Source organism: Asterias amurensis, chromosome 17 (genome assembly GCF_032118995.1).
Source record: "Asterias amurensis chromosome 17, ASM3211899v1".
NCBI lineage: Eukaryota > Metazoa > Echinodermata > Asteroidea > Forcipulatida > Asteriidae > Asterias > Asterias amurensis.
Window position 1 is genome coordinate 6411816 of NC_092664.1, and position 20101 is coordinate 6431916.

The following is a 20101-nucleotide window of genomic DNA, read 5'->3' on the forward strand; positions in this document are numbered from 1 at the left end:
AGGCTTTAGTCAATTAAAAGGGTTGCACATTTAAAAAATCATATGAGGTCTTAAGTATTGCAGGTTCGACGTTTTAAGCTAAGCACAGTATATAATGTAAATCAGGGTCATGAAAACGGTGAATATTGGTTAATAAAATTAAATCACATAAAAACAATTTTATTACACAGAAAATTTATTCTTATTTAATCTTTACTAATCAGCTTTGATAAATCATGGGAACTGTATAAAAAAACAACTTATCTTAGAATAATGTACAGCAGTCTTCTGAGTTGGCATTAATTCAAGACAATCAAAGAAAACTTTACAAACAAACGTTTAAGAAATACAAGTCTTTTTAAAGAGGGGCTCCATGGTCAAACTCAGTTTTGTGACGTACTCAACTTCAAATAGATACAGAGTCCTTAAGAAAGTTGGAGAAATAATGACAAGTTTCAAACGAGCACGCCAGAGTCGCCGTGAACCAAATACATGAAATAGATTAGGAGTGATTCTAGGTCCACCCAAATAAATTTTGGTTTCAGACAGGCAAAATTAACATAACATTTACATTGGCTTGGCTCATGAAAAGATCGATGTCTGAAACCAAGACACTCCACAGTCATTCCGAACGACTGCAACAGTCAATCTTTTTACTTTAATAGCGCAATCAGTCGCTCCTCAAACTGTTTCAGACATCGGACTTGTCATGTACTTAATTCAGAATTTTGTTCGCCACAACTGTGGAAAGCTGTCTGAAATGTGTGTTATTCTCTTTCAGAGCAAAACTTAACACATAAGGAAATTGGATATTAACAAATTGGTCCATACATTAAATGTCTGAATACCATCCTAATTCAGGATTGAACTAAAACTTTCCCAAACAAAAATGCACTGTCTTTGGATGTTGACAAAATTTCACTAGAAGGGTATTCATGCGGTTGGAGACTTGTTAATTACAATCCCACTTTCAAAGTGACTCCATCTATTGAAAATGAGTGCATCGTGAAACTGGATTTGACTTTGGAGCCCGCCTTAAATGGACAAAGTAAGAGTGAATCAATGCAAGCCTGTCTATTTTGACATATATAGCACAACGAAAGACCATTAAAAAACAAAACAATGGTGAAAACTACAAACAACTTTGCTTAATATTTCAAAATGAGAAAATAGAATTAGCTGTTGCAAACTGCTAACCAACAAAAAGGATATTATGGTATAAATGCACAAAATAGTTAATGGCCTAGACTCTGCTAGGGTAGAAACATCAGACTCTGTCTTGCAGTATATCAAAATTTAACATCCTTTCATTTATGACCCAACTGTTATAGTTTGACTCACTATCGGAGTTCAAAGTCATTGCTGATAAAAATATCCGATACTAAGTAGAAAATTCATGTTAAAACAATGGTACTCCACCAAAGCCCAATTCATACCTGCTTAAGCAGACAACACTTCTGCTAAGCAACAATAAGCAGCCAGCCAAAAATGATACATGTACATGGTACCTGGTTGGTAACCTTTATCTGGTAAGCATCATTTAGTTGTGCTGAGCTACTTTTTCAATTTCAGCACTCCGAAAATGGAGCTTTCAAGACGCTTTTAGGAATACATGAAATATCCCAAGTACTAGAGGAATAAAAATAGTGCTATTGTTTCCACAGATAAGTACACAACATATCTGAATGCAGAGAACACTGAAATTTCTTTTAAATGCAGTTTGACTTAAAACTGGTCGAGTGTTCAAGATATATTGATAAAAGTTTTGAATAAATTTCAAGACCATTTGGTTTGATATTTACAAATTTAAAAGACAGCTTTTTAAAAACTTGTTCCTTAGGACTACAAAGTTGGTGGAGATATCGATGAAATATACTTTACATGCTCAACAAATAAATATGGCAGCAGTTCATTTTCTGATGGTTGCTTACATTTGACTTTAGATCTAGATGCTTTTATTGTGAAGTCTAGAGTTATTTTAATACTTGTTTAGATTGCTTATGCAACTGCAATGTAAAAAGTGATTCATAAAAAATAAGTTTGTACCATTGTTGCTAAAGCTTTGGAAAGGTTCATTGTCTGATATGTACAGGGCAGGTTAGCATGTGGTTTGGTAAAATCCATGCATGAATTTTGTCAGTTCAGTCTATAAACATGTGTAGCATTTCAGGTCCAGAATTTCTATGTTGAAAAATAATGACCCAAATAAATACAGCAATTCTATGCTCTTCAACAAAAAATGATGAAGCCTGGTTGCGAATGCGAAGTGAATGTTGTCATCACACACTGTCACAGGGCTGTTTTCACAGCGAATGTTTCGCAGGAGTTGAATTTGTTGATGTCAAAGTTTGTATCGCATTCGCAGGAAGTATAGAGCTACGGCTAGATGCTAGAGCTACGGCTAGATTTCTGCATCATCGTGCGTTGATGAAAAATTCCTCCTTAACAACAACCTTAGCCAGTGGTAGCTTTGGCTGCAAATTCTGACACGACCATTCTGACATGACCCAGCCTCGCTACTATGGGCAGCACGCCATATTGATACCTCTCGTCACTAACCCCTGGGAGGCATGTACTAGGAAACAACGCTGATTGGCAAAAGAAATTGGTAGGGCGTTAGATGTCAAGTGCGTGTCAAGACTGTTATTTGCGTGTTGATCACGCCCGCTTTTTTTATGACACGAACACGTTTTTTAGAAACAAAAACATTCTTTAAGACGAAATACGTGCGTGCGTGCGTGCGTACAAAATATTGAATAATGAATATGTACGCTCATTAATGGCTCATTTAAATGTGCTAGCATATAGCACATGTAAATTGGACCATTCCAGGGGTTATGATCGAGCAAGGCATGCTGGGAAAAAGATGGCGCAGTGAGATTGATCACCCCTGGGAACGAGGTTGGACACGACCATAAATGTATACAGTGTAAGCTACATGTAATGATAAATAAACATCACTTGGGGATTTAGGATTCACTTATCCACTACTTAGAGTTGCAGATGCTCCTTGCGGCATCGTTTCAAATATCCAGCAATATTTAAAAATGTCTAAAACACAAATTAAAATATTTACACGTTTTGGGAGGATCTACTGAAAATATATTGATCCACCTGCTACAAACCTATGTGATTTAAGAAAACTTAAAAATGTCTACTGCCGTTTAGAATATTCCCAGCGACTTACTATCTACTAATTCGTTTAAATACATTATGTACAAATAGTAACATTTAATACAATGAAAAGCAATACAAGTCTAGTTCCTAAACCTACTTCCGTTTTATTTACGACAGATATCATTGGTCTTTGAATGATTGTCCCTGACATGAAATCAGGACCCAATTTCATGGCTCTACTTACCGTAGGCAAAGAATCAGCGCTTACGGAAGCAGAGAATGTCGCGCTTACATCAAGCATATTTCATTTGTTAGTAGGGAATTTTCGCTTGTGCATACTCCACGTTACCAGGCATTCTCTTACACAGCTAGCACAGAAGTTCAGCGCTTGAACAGTAAGTGGAGAATGGTGATTGTAAGCGTAGAAGTTGGTGGTAAGCAGAGCCATGAAATGGCCGCAGTTATGATCAATGACATATTGAGCACTAGCAATGTTCCGGCTGGACATGTTGAACCAAAGTATGGACCGTAAATTGACAACCATCCCTCTTTCTAAAGGAACACGTTGCTTTGGATCGGCCGAGTTGGTCTATAAAAAGCGTTTGTAACTGTTGGTTAGGAAAGGCATATGGTTAGAAAGATGTTTTCAAAGTAGAATACAATGATCCACACAGATTTGCCTCGAAATTGCGTGGTTTTCCTTTTACTGTGCGAACTAACATGGTCAGCCATTTATGGGAGTCAAAAGTTTGACTCCAATAAATGGCCGACCGTGTTAGTCGTCGAGGTAGAAGGAAAACCGTGCAATTTCAAGGCATGTTTGTGTTGATCACTGTATTCTAATTTTAAAACATCTTTCTACCCATATGCATTTTATAACAAGCGGTTACAAACGCTTTTCAAAGACCAACTCGGCCGATCCAAGGCAACGTGTTCCTTCAACAACACATATAAGTATCCAAGCTACAGTTATACACTAATGGCAGGAGTCTCAGCTATGTACTTCTTATGTAGTGGAATAAAAACTAACAATCTGACTTAATTTTTCCTCAATTAATAATTTTGATCACTACAAAAATATTTCTTTTTTAGTTTAAGACAAATTATTTGAAATTTCTGTACCTAACACCAGTAACATACTGTACTCAAGTTGAACAAATAACCAAAACATCACAAGTAAAAGTTCTTAAAAAGGCAAGCTAGGAGATTGAAAACATTATAACCCAACGCTAAAACTGTAGTAAAATGACAAAACTTCTATCACATAACACTGTGGTCGAATCTGCACCCAGTTTAGTTCACAAATATCGAAAATGAAATTGTAAAAAGCATTAAGGAAAAAAAAGGAACAAGTTTTCATTATCAGTCGCATAACAGTTCTTCAAAAGAACTTTGATCACGATGATGTACAAAACTGAAATCATGGTTTAAATTAAAAACTACAATAGTATAAAAGTATTCAATAAATAATGGAGATCATGTCTTCCTGGCTGATATTTTCAAAAGTCTGGAGAACAGTTAAAGGGGGAAGTCTTTTCTCAGTTCAGAAAATTGTTGAAATTCAGCAACGCTTTCTATTTCTGTATAAGAATTATTTTCTTCTCAACAAAATACCAAAGGATTCTGAAAGAAAACACCTTTTTGGAATGGCTGTCATTTAACAAATATTCTTAGCCATTTGTGAAGGCAGTGCCAACCCTGTGAAGTTGCTTGGAAGTCCTGCACATTTCCTATAATTGCAAATTGGACCCAAATTGGAGCAGACGTAGGTAACAAATGGCTTCAGCGCGATTTCATAAAGCTGGTAGGCAGAAAAATATCGTTGAGTTAACGAGCCAAACCAGGTAGATCACCACAGCTGGTTTAGCACAGCAGCTTTCATTTTATGCTAATCAGCCTTAATACAATAGCCCCCAATTTCATACAATCTGTAAGCACTAAAACTTACTAAGCACGAAACAGTATTGCTTAGCAGAAACAGGTTACCAGTCCAAATTACATTAGGTTTGCATTGTTGTGGCTGGTGCCCAACTCAATTTTTTGCTGATCAAGAAATTTGTTTTTTGCTGAACAGCTTTATGAAATTGGCCCAAAGTCCAATTAGTACAATCTTGGACAGACTCATATTTTGGACAGACTGTATTTTTTTGATGTTTACTTCATTCAAATTAGTAGATTGTGTTAAATGCCGGTCCAGGGATGATGCTAATATCTGCAAACGTGCTTTGCTGTTGAACCTCAATAGCTTGTTGTTTCTTGAGAACGAGTAGAGTATAGAACTTGGCGGCGACTTGTTTGCGATTCTGCTTCCTGGTGAGCTCGAAGAAGGTTAACGTGTCTTCTTTCATGAAGCGGCTACGGAGTGTTGTCAGCATTTGATGAGCTCGCTTGTTTAAGATCCTCTCTTCTCTCTCTTCAGTGTTCTCACCCTCGCGCTCCTCGATCTGAGACAACACAAAACAGACACCTTTATACTATTGTCGCATTCATGAAACAAAAGCACAGTGGCTTAATCTAGAAACCCCAAATAATAAATCACCAGAGAAAATTTTGGGCAACTACGTTTGAGACTTGTATGGTCTTGTTCTGTTTAATATCTTTGTTTTTCTTAAAGGGAATGTATATCACTCTCAAAATGAATGGCAATAAAATCTTTTGGTTAGAAGCACACATCAGTGTTTGATTGTATGAAGTATTTTGAGAAACCTTCCACTTTGAAGTAATGTGGTTATAGATAAAGTGATCAGTTTTTAAACCCCCACAATTTGAATCTGAGAAGCATTACTGGAATAACGTTTCTCAGATCGTGTATTCCTAGTCGCGGTTTTTGTCCCTGTGCGGACATATTTGCTCCCGATTTTCGGTGACCACCTTTTGAAGTGAAATTTTCACTTTGAATGTGTGTACATGTATTTTATCGTATACATCTACTTTAAATAGGATTAAAACAGTCAAACGATTCAAAAATTAAACGTATACTTTGCCTTTAAAGAGGCTGTTTACAATTTGCAAACAGCTGAAAATGTCATCTGTCTGTTCTTTTCAGTGGCAACATTTTACCTGTTTTGGGTCAATTCCCCTCATATTAACTTTGGGTAAAACAAACAATAATAACAAGAGCGGGACTTGAGTCTTCAACCTCCGAATTAAGACCCTTACCTCTTCTTCTTCTTCCTCTTCTTCTTGGGATTGTTGAGGTCCGACAGACTGAGGCATGACTGATGGAATATCATAATCATCATCGTACTCCGGACCGAAGAGATCATCCCCAGCATCGTAATCATCCTCACCGCTGGATACAGAGGCTCTTCTGACTGACATCAATGATAGATCAGGAAGCTTAGATGTACTGGCCTCACGTTGGGCTCGTGCTTGTTGGTCCTCTACTAGGGTGGAATCTTGCTCTGGTACTGCAACACCTTGGAGTTAGAAGAAAAAAAAATTATAAGCGTATGATTAATTTTTTGTTTTTGAGAAAGAGAGATCGCCTAATACCCGTTTCACACAGACGCTCCAGAGTCAAGCCGAACCAAATTCTGATTTACGTACATGCTGGACCCACAATCTGGAATGATATGCCTCTTCAAATTCGCAACATTTCTAGTCTCAATACTTTCAAGATTAAGTTAAAAACCACATTGTTTAATGTCGCTTGTATGTAATTGCTCTTTGTCTTATTTTCCTTGCTGTGTGTGGTTTCCCCTCTTGCATGTCTTGTGCGCCTTGAGCAACTCATTTGGTAGATTTTGGCGCCTTATAAATATTCTTTATTATTATTATTTATGAAAAGTTTGACGTATCGATCTTGTCATGAGCCTAGCCAATGTAAATCTTGTGTTAAGTTCGCCTGTCTGAAACAAAAATTTATTTGGGTCAACCTAGAGTTGCTCCTAATCTTTTTGGTTCGGCGCGGCTTTGGCGTGCCTGTCTAAAATGGGTGTAACATCACAAGGCCACGGTCGGCCACTTCAAGGTGAGGGCTACACTTAACTGTCACCAAGAGCACGTTTCCACCTACTCCTAGGGCTAAAAAAGGGTTATCCCCTTCACATTCCGTAAGTATGTAGGCATGGGTATCATCCACTAGGAGCCTGGCTGCTAGAGCAGAATGCACTACTTTCACAACTTTTTACGAATCAATTGAGGTTAAGTGCCTTGCTAAAGGACACAAGTATCACAACCGGGAGTCGAACCCACACTCTGGTAAACAGAAACGCCAGAGCTTGAGTTCAGCGCTTTTATCCGCTCTGCCACGAACTTGAATTTCAGAAATCAATAAAGGAATTATTTAATTTATTAAATTCCTTACTTTGTGAAAGAGGGTCATCTCTCATTCTCTCTGGTTCCTCCAAGTCTAAGAAATCTTCTTGGTGAGTACGTAGATCCTTAGGGATGTCAGGCGTCAGGTTCTTGGTGAAGATCTGAAATGTACAACAACAATTATATTAAATTTAAAAGTTGGTTATGTCTAAAAAAGTATGTTTCTCATAATATACATCCATATATTATATTTGGTTTGCTGTAACATCATGTATAAATCTACGTGCAGGGTAGATTATGTTTTTATTTAGAACTCAGCGCTTCTGCGTACCATATCCACCAAGGTCATATGCAGAGTTGGATGTGGGACGCAGACAAGCGTGCGTGTGATAACAGATTTATCTTCAAGCAAACTTAGACAGCAGTCAGAACACACAAGACACAGGGTGCGATGTGGGCCGTGCAATATAGGTTTATATCAAACTCTTGGATCGATCAATCAGAATCAAGGACTTGAAGATTAAAAGCAAGACAAGTTCTCATAAGAACATGATCTACCCAGCAAGTAGATGTACACATGGTGTTACCGCAAACCAAATATATCTTGATACTTCACTATGCAATCCCTCAAATCCCATCATCCAGGGTTGATACTTTAGTGATGTGACGCAGGAAGTAGGCCCCATGCTCCTGGGCCAAATTTCATGGAGCTGCTTAAGCACAAAATTGTGCTTAAGCAAACAAAATCCTTGCTTAGTAAAATAAGATTAACGGCCAAGACTCCACTCAATTGTTATGCTAAGTAAACAACAGCTTAGTACCAGTTACAAGCAATGTATATGGCATGAATTTTTGGGCAGTAACATGTGTAAAATGAGAAAGCTATTTTCTTAAGCAGCTCCTTGAAATTGGGCCCTGGTCGCTAAAAAAGTTCAGGGCAAACCTTGTGCTCTGCCAAAGGTAGCAGGGCTGTAATGGACTTAACTACTCAAGAACGTGTGTGTAAAAATAAAACAAATGCGCAATCAAACAGCTAATAAACAACATAGGAGTCCGAATCTCACCTTGATAATGTGATCCGCATTAGAATGCCTGCCAGGTAGACCAAACAACTTCTCTGCCCCACCGGTCTCTTTCCATAACATCAACTTCTTGGTCGGCGGAGCAAGGTCAAGGGTCGATACGATGTCCGATGTGTCTTTCAATTGGGATTTGATTAGATCGCCAGCAAGCTCTTTGATTTCATCAACGACGAGCTTACGTTTGCGCCGTTGCCTTGTTTCTTTGACACCAGCTGTAAACACAATTACCAAAACAAAGGATATGTTAACATATAACAGAGATTTTTCAATGGATTTTAAATTTGCATCGGGATAAAGAATAATCATTTTGGTTTCACCCATAAAGACAGATGTGTGTTAGCACTTGGTACTTGCCCGAGTTCCGTGAAAAAAAGTCACAGGCAAATCTAGAGCAGTGTCTTACCAACTAGACCAGCCTGATTGCTCGGCGGATTCGAACCCACGACCTTTGCAATTCTAGAGCAGTGTCTTATCAACTAGACCATCGAGATTGCTCAGTAGCTAGAGGCAGTTTGAATCCTATATAGCACCCATCAAGCAACAAGACTTACCAGTAATATCAATAGGTTCCAATGCAAAAGCTTCTTCTTCATTAGGTACAAGTGTGGTTTGATCAGCTGGTGCTTGATGCTCTGTCATCTCAGCTGGCTGTGGTTCTTGCTCTGTAACTAAACACACACAAAAGCACACCAATAGAAATTCCATCAATGAGTATGAATACATGTACAATTAATAGCAATAGTTTCAAAATCCAATACTAAATGCATTTCCCTATCACAACTGGAACTAGATGCTCAGCCCTGGCTACATGCCGTATCCATACCTCTCGTCATAGGCCTGGAATTACACGCAGGCACAGAGACCATGGCCTCTGATGCCCCTGGGCTTGGCTTTGGTGCCCCTTACAAAGTTTCCCATTGACTTTAAGATTTTCAAATGGAACTACCCATTGCAAAATGAAAATGGCCTTGCCCTGTCAAAGCTAAAACTCAGGCCTGTCGTCACAAACATCTGGTAGTGATGTATTTAGAACAACACTGATTGGCTCCCAAGGGCAACTTCTTTGTGTGCACGCTTGTTGAAAACGTTTGAGCGTTTGTTTGGTGCTTGTTTGTAGGAGGCTTCGTACGCGTGTTTAAAAATCGAGGTATTTTGGCATGATTCCTTTTAAAATGAATCATGGTTTTTTTACACGGTCACCGGAAACTGCATACAGTTAGACATATCACAAGATCAAAGAAGAATGAGAGGGGACCAGTTGCTCTTTGACTTTATGCCTCTTTTGCGCGTAAGCATACTTAAGAATATGCTTAGAGTGGATCGTCCACAGGCCTAGTTAAATGTTCTAGATTCTAAAAGAGTAAAACACATTGCTGCAATGCGCATTTGGAGTGCGGTGCATTGCGTTGGTTCACACAGCAGTGATGCAAGTTTGTTGCGTTATTCATGTAGGTATTGTTGCTAGCAAGGCCCAATTTCATTAAAGGAACACGTTGCCTTGGATCGGACGAGTTGGTCAAAACAAAAGTGTTTGTAACCGTTTTTTATAAAATGCATATGGTTGGAAAGATGTTTTAAAAGTAGAATACAATGATCCACACAAGTTTGCCTCAAAATTGCGTGGTTTTCCTTCTACTGTGCGAACTAACATGGTCGGCCATTTATGGGGGTCAAAATTTTGACCCTCATAAATGGCCGACGTGTTAGTCGACGAGGTAAAAGGAAAACCACGCAATTTCGAGGCATGTTTGTGTGGATCATTGTATTCTACTTTTACAACATCTTTCTACCCATATGCATTTTATAAAAAACGGTTACAAACGCTTTTCAAAGACCAACTCGACCGATCCAAGGCAACGTGTTCCTTTAAGCTGTTAAGCTAAAAAAAAAAAACGCTGAGCAAATTTCTATGCAAAAAAAGAGCTGGGCACCAGTTGCAACAATGTAAACTCTATGGGTTTTTGGCTGGGAGCCAGTTTCTGATAAGCAAGATTTTACTGTGGTTCTAAACAAATTTGTATGCCTACATGCTACATGAAAATGGGCCCAGTTCCTAGTGTCTTTAGCTTGAGACCTTCCAATGTCCTCCTCTAGTTTAGTTATCTGTGAAATTGCATAATGTTGGTAGGATAGTTCCAATGAATAAGGGGATCGATCTTGTCTCAGGTTTGATCTTTCTCGGGATCCTACTGATGATTTGATTTGATTCAACTGATTACACGTTAAGTGATTTTTAATCTCACCTTTATCAGGATGAAGCTGCACTGGTGTTTGTTTATCTCTTGCATCACTATCTGTTCCCATGGAAACCTCAGCAGCTTGTAGCTCCGGATGCTCATCGAATAAACCTCCTCCAGTCTCCATGAACCCACCACCTAAACATCACACAACATCAGTTTATCATTCACACTCAACAGTCTCAACAGTTGGCACAACTAGATTACCTCTACCCAGGCATGATAATTAGTCTTTGAAAAAAAGTAGGAATATTTTATTGAGTACAAGCGCTTACCCAGGGCTGTATGCTTCGTTTTTGAAAGGGCAAGGGCACCAAGGCAGTTTTTTTCTTGGTAAAGGGCACCCTATGATGAAATTGCAAATTTGTACTGGAGCATTTCAAGGGCACCAAGGCAATGACCAGGTGACATGGAGGCAATCGCCTTTGTTGCCTCCGTGAAGTATCAGGCCTGCTTACCTATAGACCTTTATCATGCTGCCTCCACCTTAGTCATGTTCCTCGTATCGAATAACATTAATGCATGCAAATAATCTTCTTGCAATTAGGAACCAGACTAGTTTGTTCTTCCAGCCGCGGTTTGGTAACATTGATATCAATGGGAGAAATTCACGATGGCTGCACCATGATAAAAGTCTATAGACTGATCCCAGGCACGCAAGTACAACAAACTGGGATGCTAACATGGTTCTGTACACAAAGACATGGACAAGCTGTCGTTTTAACTTTGTATCTGAATAAGGTGTCTTTCTCATTGAACACACAACTCAGTGCAAAACATTGTACCACCTAAAACAACAGTAACAATATGCCTGATTTTGAAAGGGTCACCAGTAGGTGGCAAGATACAATGCTGCTGCAAAATATTGACAACATTGTAACAGTTAAAACATAACTCTGAAAAGCTTTCTTTAAATTAATGTTTCATTCAAGTGAACAAACAGGCTTATCTCAACCATCTTTGGAAAAATTATTTTTACATCAAAAGTAGAACACATTGACCTTGTGATGAATCTTGAGAGAAACTAAATACTAGTTTCATTGTATGTCAAAAACAGGCCTTGAACTTCCTTCTTGAAGGGAACAGCAACTTTCCTCCTATAAGGGGAACTTCTATGAGGGAAGTGTCAAACTTTGCATCTTAGGGAACCGATGCAAAAGCACAGGGCACTGCTGCAATAGAATTATATGATGCCGGCTCCATCTTGGTCATGTTCCCTGTTTCCAATAACAGTAAATGAATGCTAACATTCATTGCGCATGGCACCAGACTATTATTTCGTCCAGCCTCAGTTTGGTTACAATGAGTTGGAATGGAGTAAAATCAAGATGACCACACCGTGGCAAAGGTCTATTGCTGTGGGTGCCATGAGTAATTTTGAGGCATGCTAATCACTCTGTACATTTCCAGGTTCTGAAGAGAAAAAACAAAACAGAATAAGAGATGACTCACCTAACAGTCCTTCTCCCATGACCATATCACCACCAAACCCATCGTCTTTCATTGGTTCATCCAGACCCAAGTCCATAGGTTTCTCTAATGATGTATCCAGCGATGTGTCTTTCCTTTTCTCTACATCACTAAGGAGATGGGATTCATCCCTAGATGCTTTGTACATAGACTCCTCTTGCTGCTGAGCATCTCGCATTATCTCACGCTCATCAAAACCAAGATCACCTGTTAAGTCATAGAGTAAACTCAATGAGCATACACTTTTTTAAAGAGTGATGACAGAAAAGCAGTTTGTCTAGTTTAATTTTATGCAATATAAATATTTATTGTGTTCCAGAGCTTTGTAGTGTCCTTTTTAATATTTGGCATCAGACCAAAACAATGTCTCTTGAAAACAACATTACCAATAAACTTATTTGTACTCTCAAAATGAATGTCGGCATGTCAAATGCACTGATGACTAGCTTGGATTCATCAAAAGGAAGACATAACAAAATAATAATGCATCTTTAATATTAACGAAAAACCTGGGCCCATTTTCACAAAGCTGTTTAGCAGAAAATACGTACTGCTTAAAGACACTGGACACTATTGGTAATTGTCAAAATCCAGTCTTTTCATTTGGCGTATCTCAACATATGCATAAAACAACAAACCTGTGAAAATTTAAGCTTAATTGGTCGTTAGAGTTGCGAGATACATATGAAAGAACAAAACACCCTTGTCACACGAAGTTGTGTGCTTTCAGATGCTTGATTTCGAGACCTCAAATTCTAAACTTGAGGTCTCAAAATCAAATTCATGGAAACATACTTCTTTCTTGAAAACTGTCACTTCAGAGGGAGCCGTTTCTCACAATGTTTTATACCATCAACCTCTCCCCATTACTTGTTACCAAGTGAGGTTTTATGCTGATAAATATTTTGAGTAACTACCAATAGTGTCCGCTGCCTTTAACAAAGTTATTTGTCAAGCAAAAAATGAGTGGGACACCAGTAGCAACAATGTAAACTTTACAGAATGTTGGCTGGTTACCTGTTTTTGCTAAGCAAGAGTTCCCTTGGCTTAGCAGGTTTTTGTGCTAAGCAGGCATTATGAAATTGGGGGGTGGTGTACTTACCAAAGCCATCATCCTGTGCTAGCGTAATAGATCCGAGATCTTCCTTCATTGTTATCTCTTCCACTCGGCTCTGATTCAATGTGAATTGCTTCTGCACCTCTGCATCACTGTCAAAGATAATCATTGGGTAAAGGGTTAATAATGGTTTTTACATGACAAATGTATAGACCCCCTTGCATATGATGTCACGCTCTCTAAACAGCGGCCCTCACTGCGACGCAATGACTCATGAGTCAGATCAAATGACGATAGAGCTGCTCTTGGCGCGTACAAACATGTGCGTGACTAAACGCAACTTGCAAGTAGCTTTACGCCTAATGTAAGGGGTCTATAACAGTACCCTTTGGACACCCTTTTAAAAATATGGACACCCTGTTGTATGTATGTCATTTAAATGTAGAAGTTTATAAGTGAACAACTTTGAAACCAAGTTTTTAAATTTCCTACAAATTTGAACATTCTTTTACCAAATCCTGGCTAAAACCTTGCAAGAGAGACTTGTGGTGACGCCATGTAAATAATAATTTGATATTCCAGTTTTTAGAAGGAAGTATTTAATCTTACTTGAGGTCAGGCACCGATGTGTCAAAGTCGTGGAAGACCTCTGGCAATGTGATAGCAGTAAACGCAGCCTCACGGTTCTCCTCTGGCAGATCGACCACTCCAGGCCTGAAGGCCATCTTGATTTTAACGAAGGCTTCATTACAGTCTGCTAGTAGATACTTGGCTTTACGGCTGTGGATACGTACCACACCGAGCAGCAGATGACCGGATGTTCTTAAAGCCATTTTCACCTTTATACATAACGCAACAAAGTATTATCAGCAGGGTTCAGTTTCATTGACCTAAGAAGCAGAAAATTCTGCTTGAAAATCGCTTTATGAAATTGGGCCAAGGGCTAAAAATACCCATTTGGCAAAAGGACGGATTCAAAAGGACTGAGGGATGTAGGCACAACAAAAATTGTTTTTAACTGGGTCAGGCAGTGCAATCATATATAGGTGACATAGAGGGAGCCATTTCTCACAATACTATCAACAGCTCTCCGCTGCTCACTGCCAAGTAAGGTTGTATGTAAACAATTATTTTGAGCAGTTACAGATAGTGTCCAGTGCCTGTTAAAGCCTGGACAAAGGATTCAAACAAACACAGCACAGATAAAAGAAATTCTAGATCAACAATCCATCGGTAAATTGATAAATTTAGTACCTTTGGGTGAATAATGCTGTCCACACATGACGGCACGTTGGTCTCAAATACATGAGCCTTGGTTAACTTCTTGTCCCAATGAGCAGCCAGCCATATCCTGGCTAATGGGCCTTTCTTGCTTAGCACAAAATGTGCATAAAACATTGTGCACGGGTGAGGTACCTACTGCTTGTCCACCAGTCCTGTTAGTTAATAAAAAATAATTAAAATATTGTTATAAATCCAGACAATTGGTTTAGTCATACTTGGCCGCGGCTCGGCAGGTCGTCAATTCAATTGGCTGATACCTACAGTTCAGCGCTTGGCGACCAAAAAATAAAGCGTTGAACATATCGGGAAGTCACAAAATGGCGATGTGACAGGTTCTAAATAGAACCTGGGAAATTTGTGACTGTTTCGCTCCGGGATCTGGTAAGTTTTTGTCCTTTTTTTCAAAATATTTTCTCAAACTGTGCTCTTAAGTGTTATTCATTAGACATTGAGGATTAAGGTCGTGTTCATAGATTTTGTGTCATGATTTTCGCAAAAGTGGTAGAAATTGAGCAAATATGTGGACTAGCTGTCAAAATTGTACCTGTTTGACCATTTCGCCTGCACAGGTTGCGCATGCTTCGTAACCCTCCGGCTCTGCCGTCAGCAGGAGGGTTACGTTATCGCAATCCAACACATACAATTTGGACAGCTAGTCACCAGATTTGCCCAATTTTTACCCCATTGTTGGTCAAGTTTTTGTCCTTTTTCTTAAAAATATTTCCTCAATGGTGTTTTGAATTGAGTGTAATGAAAGGATGCATTTTAATTTAGACATTGTAACTGAGGATCAAGCTTGTGCCCTTAGAATTTGTGTCATTGTTTTTGAAAGCGGTAAAAATGGGGCAAATCTTGTGACTAGCTTAGTTGCGATATCGTAACCCTCCTCCCGACGGCCGCATAGGCCGGAGGGTTACGAAGCTCCCGCAATGTCATGTGTGCAGGGCGAAATGGTTAAAAACGTACAATTTCGACAGCTAGTCAGCAGATTTGCTCCATTTTTACCACTTTTCAAAAATCATGACACAAATTCTAGGAACACGAACTTGATCCTCAATGTCTAATGAATCCTACTATATCACTCAAAACACCATTGAGGAAATAATTTGACGAAAAAGGACAAAAACTTACCAGATCCCCGAGCGAAAGAGTAACAAATTTCCCAGGTTGAAAATTCGAATCTGAGGGGGGCGGAGCTTCGGCTGTGTGTGCACGTCACCGGGGTCAACGACTCAGCGCTGCGTGTGGTGCATTGTGTATCCCGGTAACTATGCAGTTTTAGTCTTGGTTCCAAGACCATTGGTGTTGCGCGGTCACACACGACCAACGTTCCGATCTATGCACACGGCAAAAAGTGTACACGCTTGTAATAATCGAATGTTAGCGGGCGCTCTGTTTCTCTGATTTTCGCATCTCACCGCGTGTACAAGACTACGGCTGCACACAGTTGCAGGGATACAGAATGCACCACACGCAGCGCTGAGTCCGTGACGTGCACAAACAGCCGAAGCTTCGCCCCCCTCGATTCAAATTTTCAACCTGGGACATTTTTACTCTTTCGCTCGGGGATCTGGTATGTATTGGTCATTCTCTTCAAATTATTTCCTCAATGGTGTTTTGAGTGATATGGTAGGATTCATTAGACATTGAGGATCAAGTTCGTGTTCCTAGAATTTGTGTCATGATTTTCAAAAGTGGTAAAAATGGAGCAAATCTGCTGACTAGCTGTCGAAATTGTGTTTTTAACCATTTCGCCCTGCACACATGACATTGCGGGAGCTTTGTAACCCTCCGGCCTGGCGGCCGTCGGGAGGAGGGTTACGTTATCGCAACTAGTGACTAGCTCAGCTGTCGAAATTGTACACGTGTTGGCAGGTTGGACCAAGTTCCTGTTGCCGTTCGGGGTGTCAGGACACTTCGTACCTTTGCCACTTCGTACCCTGGACACTTCGTACCTTTTCAAGGTGCGAAGTGACTTTGGACACTTCGTACCTTGGACACTTCGTACCTTCTTACAAGACACTTCGTACCTTCTCACGAGTCACTTCGTACCTTCTCACGAGACACTTCCTACCTTCGTACTAATTTGGGATTACTGCATCGTTTATGATTTTTTTTTGTGCTTTGTGATCGGATGATTATGAAATAAAAGCAAAACAAACCAACTGTTACTATTTTGTTGGGACACCAAGGAGCCATTTTGACGATTGCATGATTGTTTGACTTTAAAATATTTGTAAAAAATATTGGCGGAAGATGTCCTTGGCGGTAATTAACTTATACAAAATATTAGTTTCACATTAAAAATGACATTCACATACTCAAACAAAAATTATAATTCATTAAGTAGCCTATTATTAATTTTTTATCTCAACGAACATTAAATTATTGAGGAATACACATTTTAATGGAGGTACGAAGTGACTCAGCTGATAGTCACTTCGTACCCCGCCCACGGTACGAAGTGACCAATTTGGTTACGGTACGAAGTGTCCCGAAGGTACGAAGTGTCCAGGGTACGAAGTGGCAAAGGTACGAAGTGTCCGACATCCGCCGTTCGGAAGTACCTCGTATCGTAATAACAAATGGTTACGTTATCGCAACTACGCCCTACGGAAAGTTATCATTTACACCTGGATTGACAAACAAAAATAATGAATAATGAAAAATAGATAACCATAATAATAAATAAAATCATGAAAATTGAAAAACCAAAAATTAAATAACAAACATTTAATTTTTAAATTTAATATTTTTCGATAGGCCTATCTATTATGTATTATAAACTATAAAAAAAAAAAAAACTATAGGCTAGGGCCTAGGCCTATTTCTGGCTAATAATTGTGACACTTTTCAGCCAAAAAAGAAGGTTGTACACACTTTTACTTACAGGCACGGAAGTGTCTCCAAAAACCTACTCCCACCAGCAAAACGGTGAGTTTACACACAATTTGAGCGCGGGTATAAATTTATTTTAAACAAGTAAAATTGGTTTCCTCCAAAAAAACAGCTGTATCGTCCTATTTTCTATTTAATTTAGATTCAAGATAATCCATACTTACCTAATAAACGATGAAATAAACCTCCCGTTGGTACAAGTAATTTCAAATTCAACCAACAAACCAAATTCATTTAATTAAAATGTAACATTCGTGCAGAAAAATTGCTTCTTGGCCGTACACATTCGTCTAGTACACACGTAAATTTAGCAGCAATTTACGTGTAGTTCATGTATGTCATGTATTTTGTGCTTTCGAAGTCAAGTCGCCGATCCGACGCTACGCACACATTTGGACGATAGTTACAAGGAGTAAGAAAAAAACACTTGGAGAAAAAAAAATTGTGAGCAAAATAACACTTAAATTTAAATTAAATAGATGAAGCAGTATCCAAAAATTGTTTTTCAATAATTTTTTCAAAAATTTATGTGATTGTTCTTGAGAATTAAACAATTTCCATACCTCCTTCCAGGTATCGTCTTCTGATACTATTACCAAACGTTTTGGACTGGTAATAAAAAAATTGACCGCCTAAATAAGGCGTCGTCAAATTCCCGCCTGAAACATCTAACTACGCTATTTGAAGACATAAAAAGTAGTTCCCCGTCTCTGGAGGCGGTGCGCTAATCATGTTTGATTGATTGATTGATTGATTGGGTGAATGGTTGTTTTTAAAACTGGATGACAAGCTCCCTGGAAAAGATGATTGAACCACTGCCTTATAGCCAATGTCCTTGGGTCCTGTCGAATCCACGACTTCGGCTGAGGCTCTGGCTACGGCTATGGTTTTGAAATAGCTTTATAAAGTGTTGCACAAATTTAGTGGAGACTAAAAAAACTGATCAGAAGGATCTCAAAGGATTTTACATCTGATCGAGTTGGTCTAGTGGAATTGTTTGCTTCTAGACACGGAGGTCCGTGGTTCAAATCCCAGGCGGGGTCTACAACTGGTTACAACTAAGATTTTCAAAATTTGATAGGGGACGAAAATTCATCAGAGGGATTTTTCCAGGATTTTGGTCTAGTGGTAGAACTAATTGCCTCCAGAGTCGGAGGTCCTTGGTTCAAATCCCAGGTGGGGTCTATAAAGTTTTTGTTACAACTTCAAAGTTTGATGGGGGACGGAAATTTATCAATAGAATTTTTCCATTACATTACAACTGATCAGGTTGGTCTAGTGGTAGAACTAATTGCCTCCGGAGTCGGAGGTCCTTGGTTCAAATCCCAGGTGGGGTCTACAAAGTTTTTGTTACAACTTCAAAGTTTGATGGGATACGGAAATTTATCAGTAGGATTTTTCCAGTATTTTACAACTGATCAACTTGGTCGAGTGGTAGAACTAATTGCCTCCGGAGTCGGAGGTCATTGGTTCAAATCCCAGGTGGGGTCTACAAAGTTTTTGTTACAACTTCAAAGTTTGATGGGGGACGGAAATTTATTAGTAGGATTTTTCCAGTATTTTTCAACTGATCAAGTTGCTCTAGTGGTAGAACTAATTGCCTCCGCAGTCGGAGGTCCTTGGTTCAAATCCCACGTGGGGTCTACAAAGTTTTTGTTACAACTTCAAAATTTAATGGGACACGGAAATTTATCAGTAGGATTTTTCCAGTATTTTACAACTGATCAAGTTGGTGTAGTGGTAGAACTAAATGCCTCCAGAGTCGGAGGTCCTTGGTTCAAATCCCAGGTGGGGTCTACAAAGTTTTTGTTACAACTTCAAAGTTTGATGGGGGACGGTAATTTATCAGTAGGATTTTTCCAGTATTTTACAACTGATCAAGTTGGTCTAGTGGTAGAACTAATTGCCTCCAGAGTCGGAGGTCCTTGGTTCAAATCCCAGGTGGGGTCTCCAAAGTTTTTGTTACAACTTCAAAGTTTGATGGGCTACGGAATATTATCAGTAGGATTTTTCCAGTAATTTACAACTGATCAAGTTGGTCTAGTGGTAGAACTAATTACCTCCGGAGTCGGAGGTCCTTGGTTCAAATCCCAGATGGGGTCTACAGAGTTTTTGTTACAACTTCAAAGTTTGATGGGGGACGGCAATTTATCAGTAGGATTTTACTATTATTTTTTAACTGATCAAGTTGGTCTAGTGGTAGAACTAATTGCCTCCGGAGTCGGAGGTCCCTGGTTCAAATCCCAGGTGGGGTCTACAAAGTTTTTGTTACAACTTCAAAGTTTGAACGGATACGGAAATTTATCAGTAGGATTTTTCCAGTATTTTACAACTGATCAAGTTGGTCTTGTGGTAGAACTAATTGCCTCCGGAGTCGGAGGTCCTTGGTTCAAATCCCAGGTGGGGTCTACAAAGTTTTTGTTACAACTTCAAAATTTAATGGGACACGGAAATTTATCAGTAGGATTTTTCCAGTATTTTACAACTGATCAAGTTGGTCTAGTGGTAGAACTAATTGCCTCCGGAGTTGGAGGTCCTTGGTTCAAATCCCAGGTGGTGTCTACAAACTTTTTGTTACAATTTCAAAGTTTGATGGGATACGGAAATTTATCAGTAGGATTTTCAGTATTTTACAACTGATCAAGTTGGTCTAGTGGTAGAACTAAATGCCTCCGGAGTCGGAGGTCCTTGGTTCAAATTCCAGGTGGGATCTACAA

At 39.2% G+C, this 20101-nt stretch overlaps 1 protein-coding gene across 1 annotated transcript; it reads right to left on the bottom strand.

Moving 5' to 3' along the window:
- Positions 1-125: 125 nt before the first annotated feature.
- On the bottom strand, positions 126-17726 carry LOC139949681 (double-strand-break repair protein rad21 homolog). Its single transcript, XM_071948153.1, has 11 exons — positions 17549-17726; positions 14457-14638; positions 13812-14041; positions 13248-13354; positions 12128-12352; positions 10682-10813; positions 8990-9106; positions 8421-8650; positions 7406-7517; positions 6256-6515; positions 126-5540 (listed from the first exon to the last, which is right to left on the bottom strand). The coding sequence occupies exons 2-11, from the start codon at positions 14598-14600 to the stop codon at positions 5265-5267; spliced, it is 1833 nt and encodes a 610-aa protein (XP_071804254.1). The 5' UTR covers positions 14601-14638; positions 17549-17726; the 3' UTR covers positions 126-5264.
- Positions 17727-20101: the final 2375 nt, after the last annotated feature.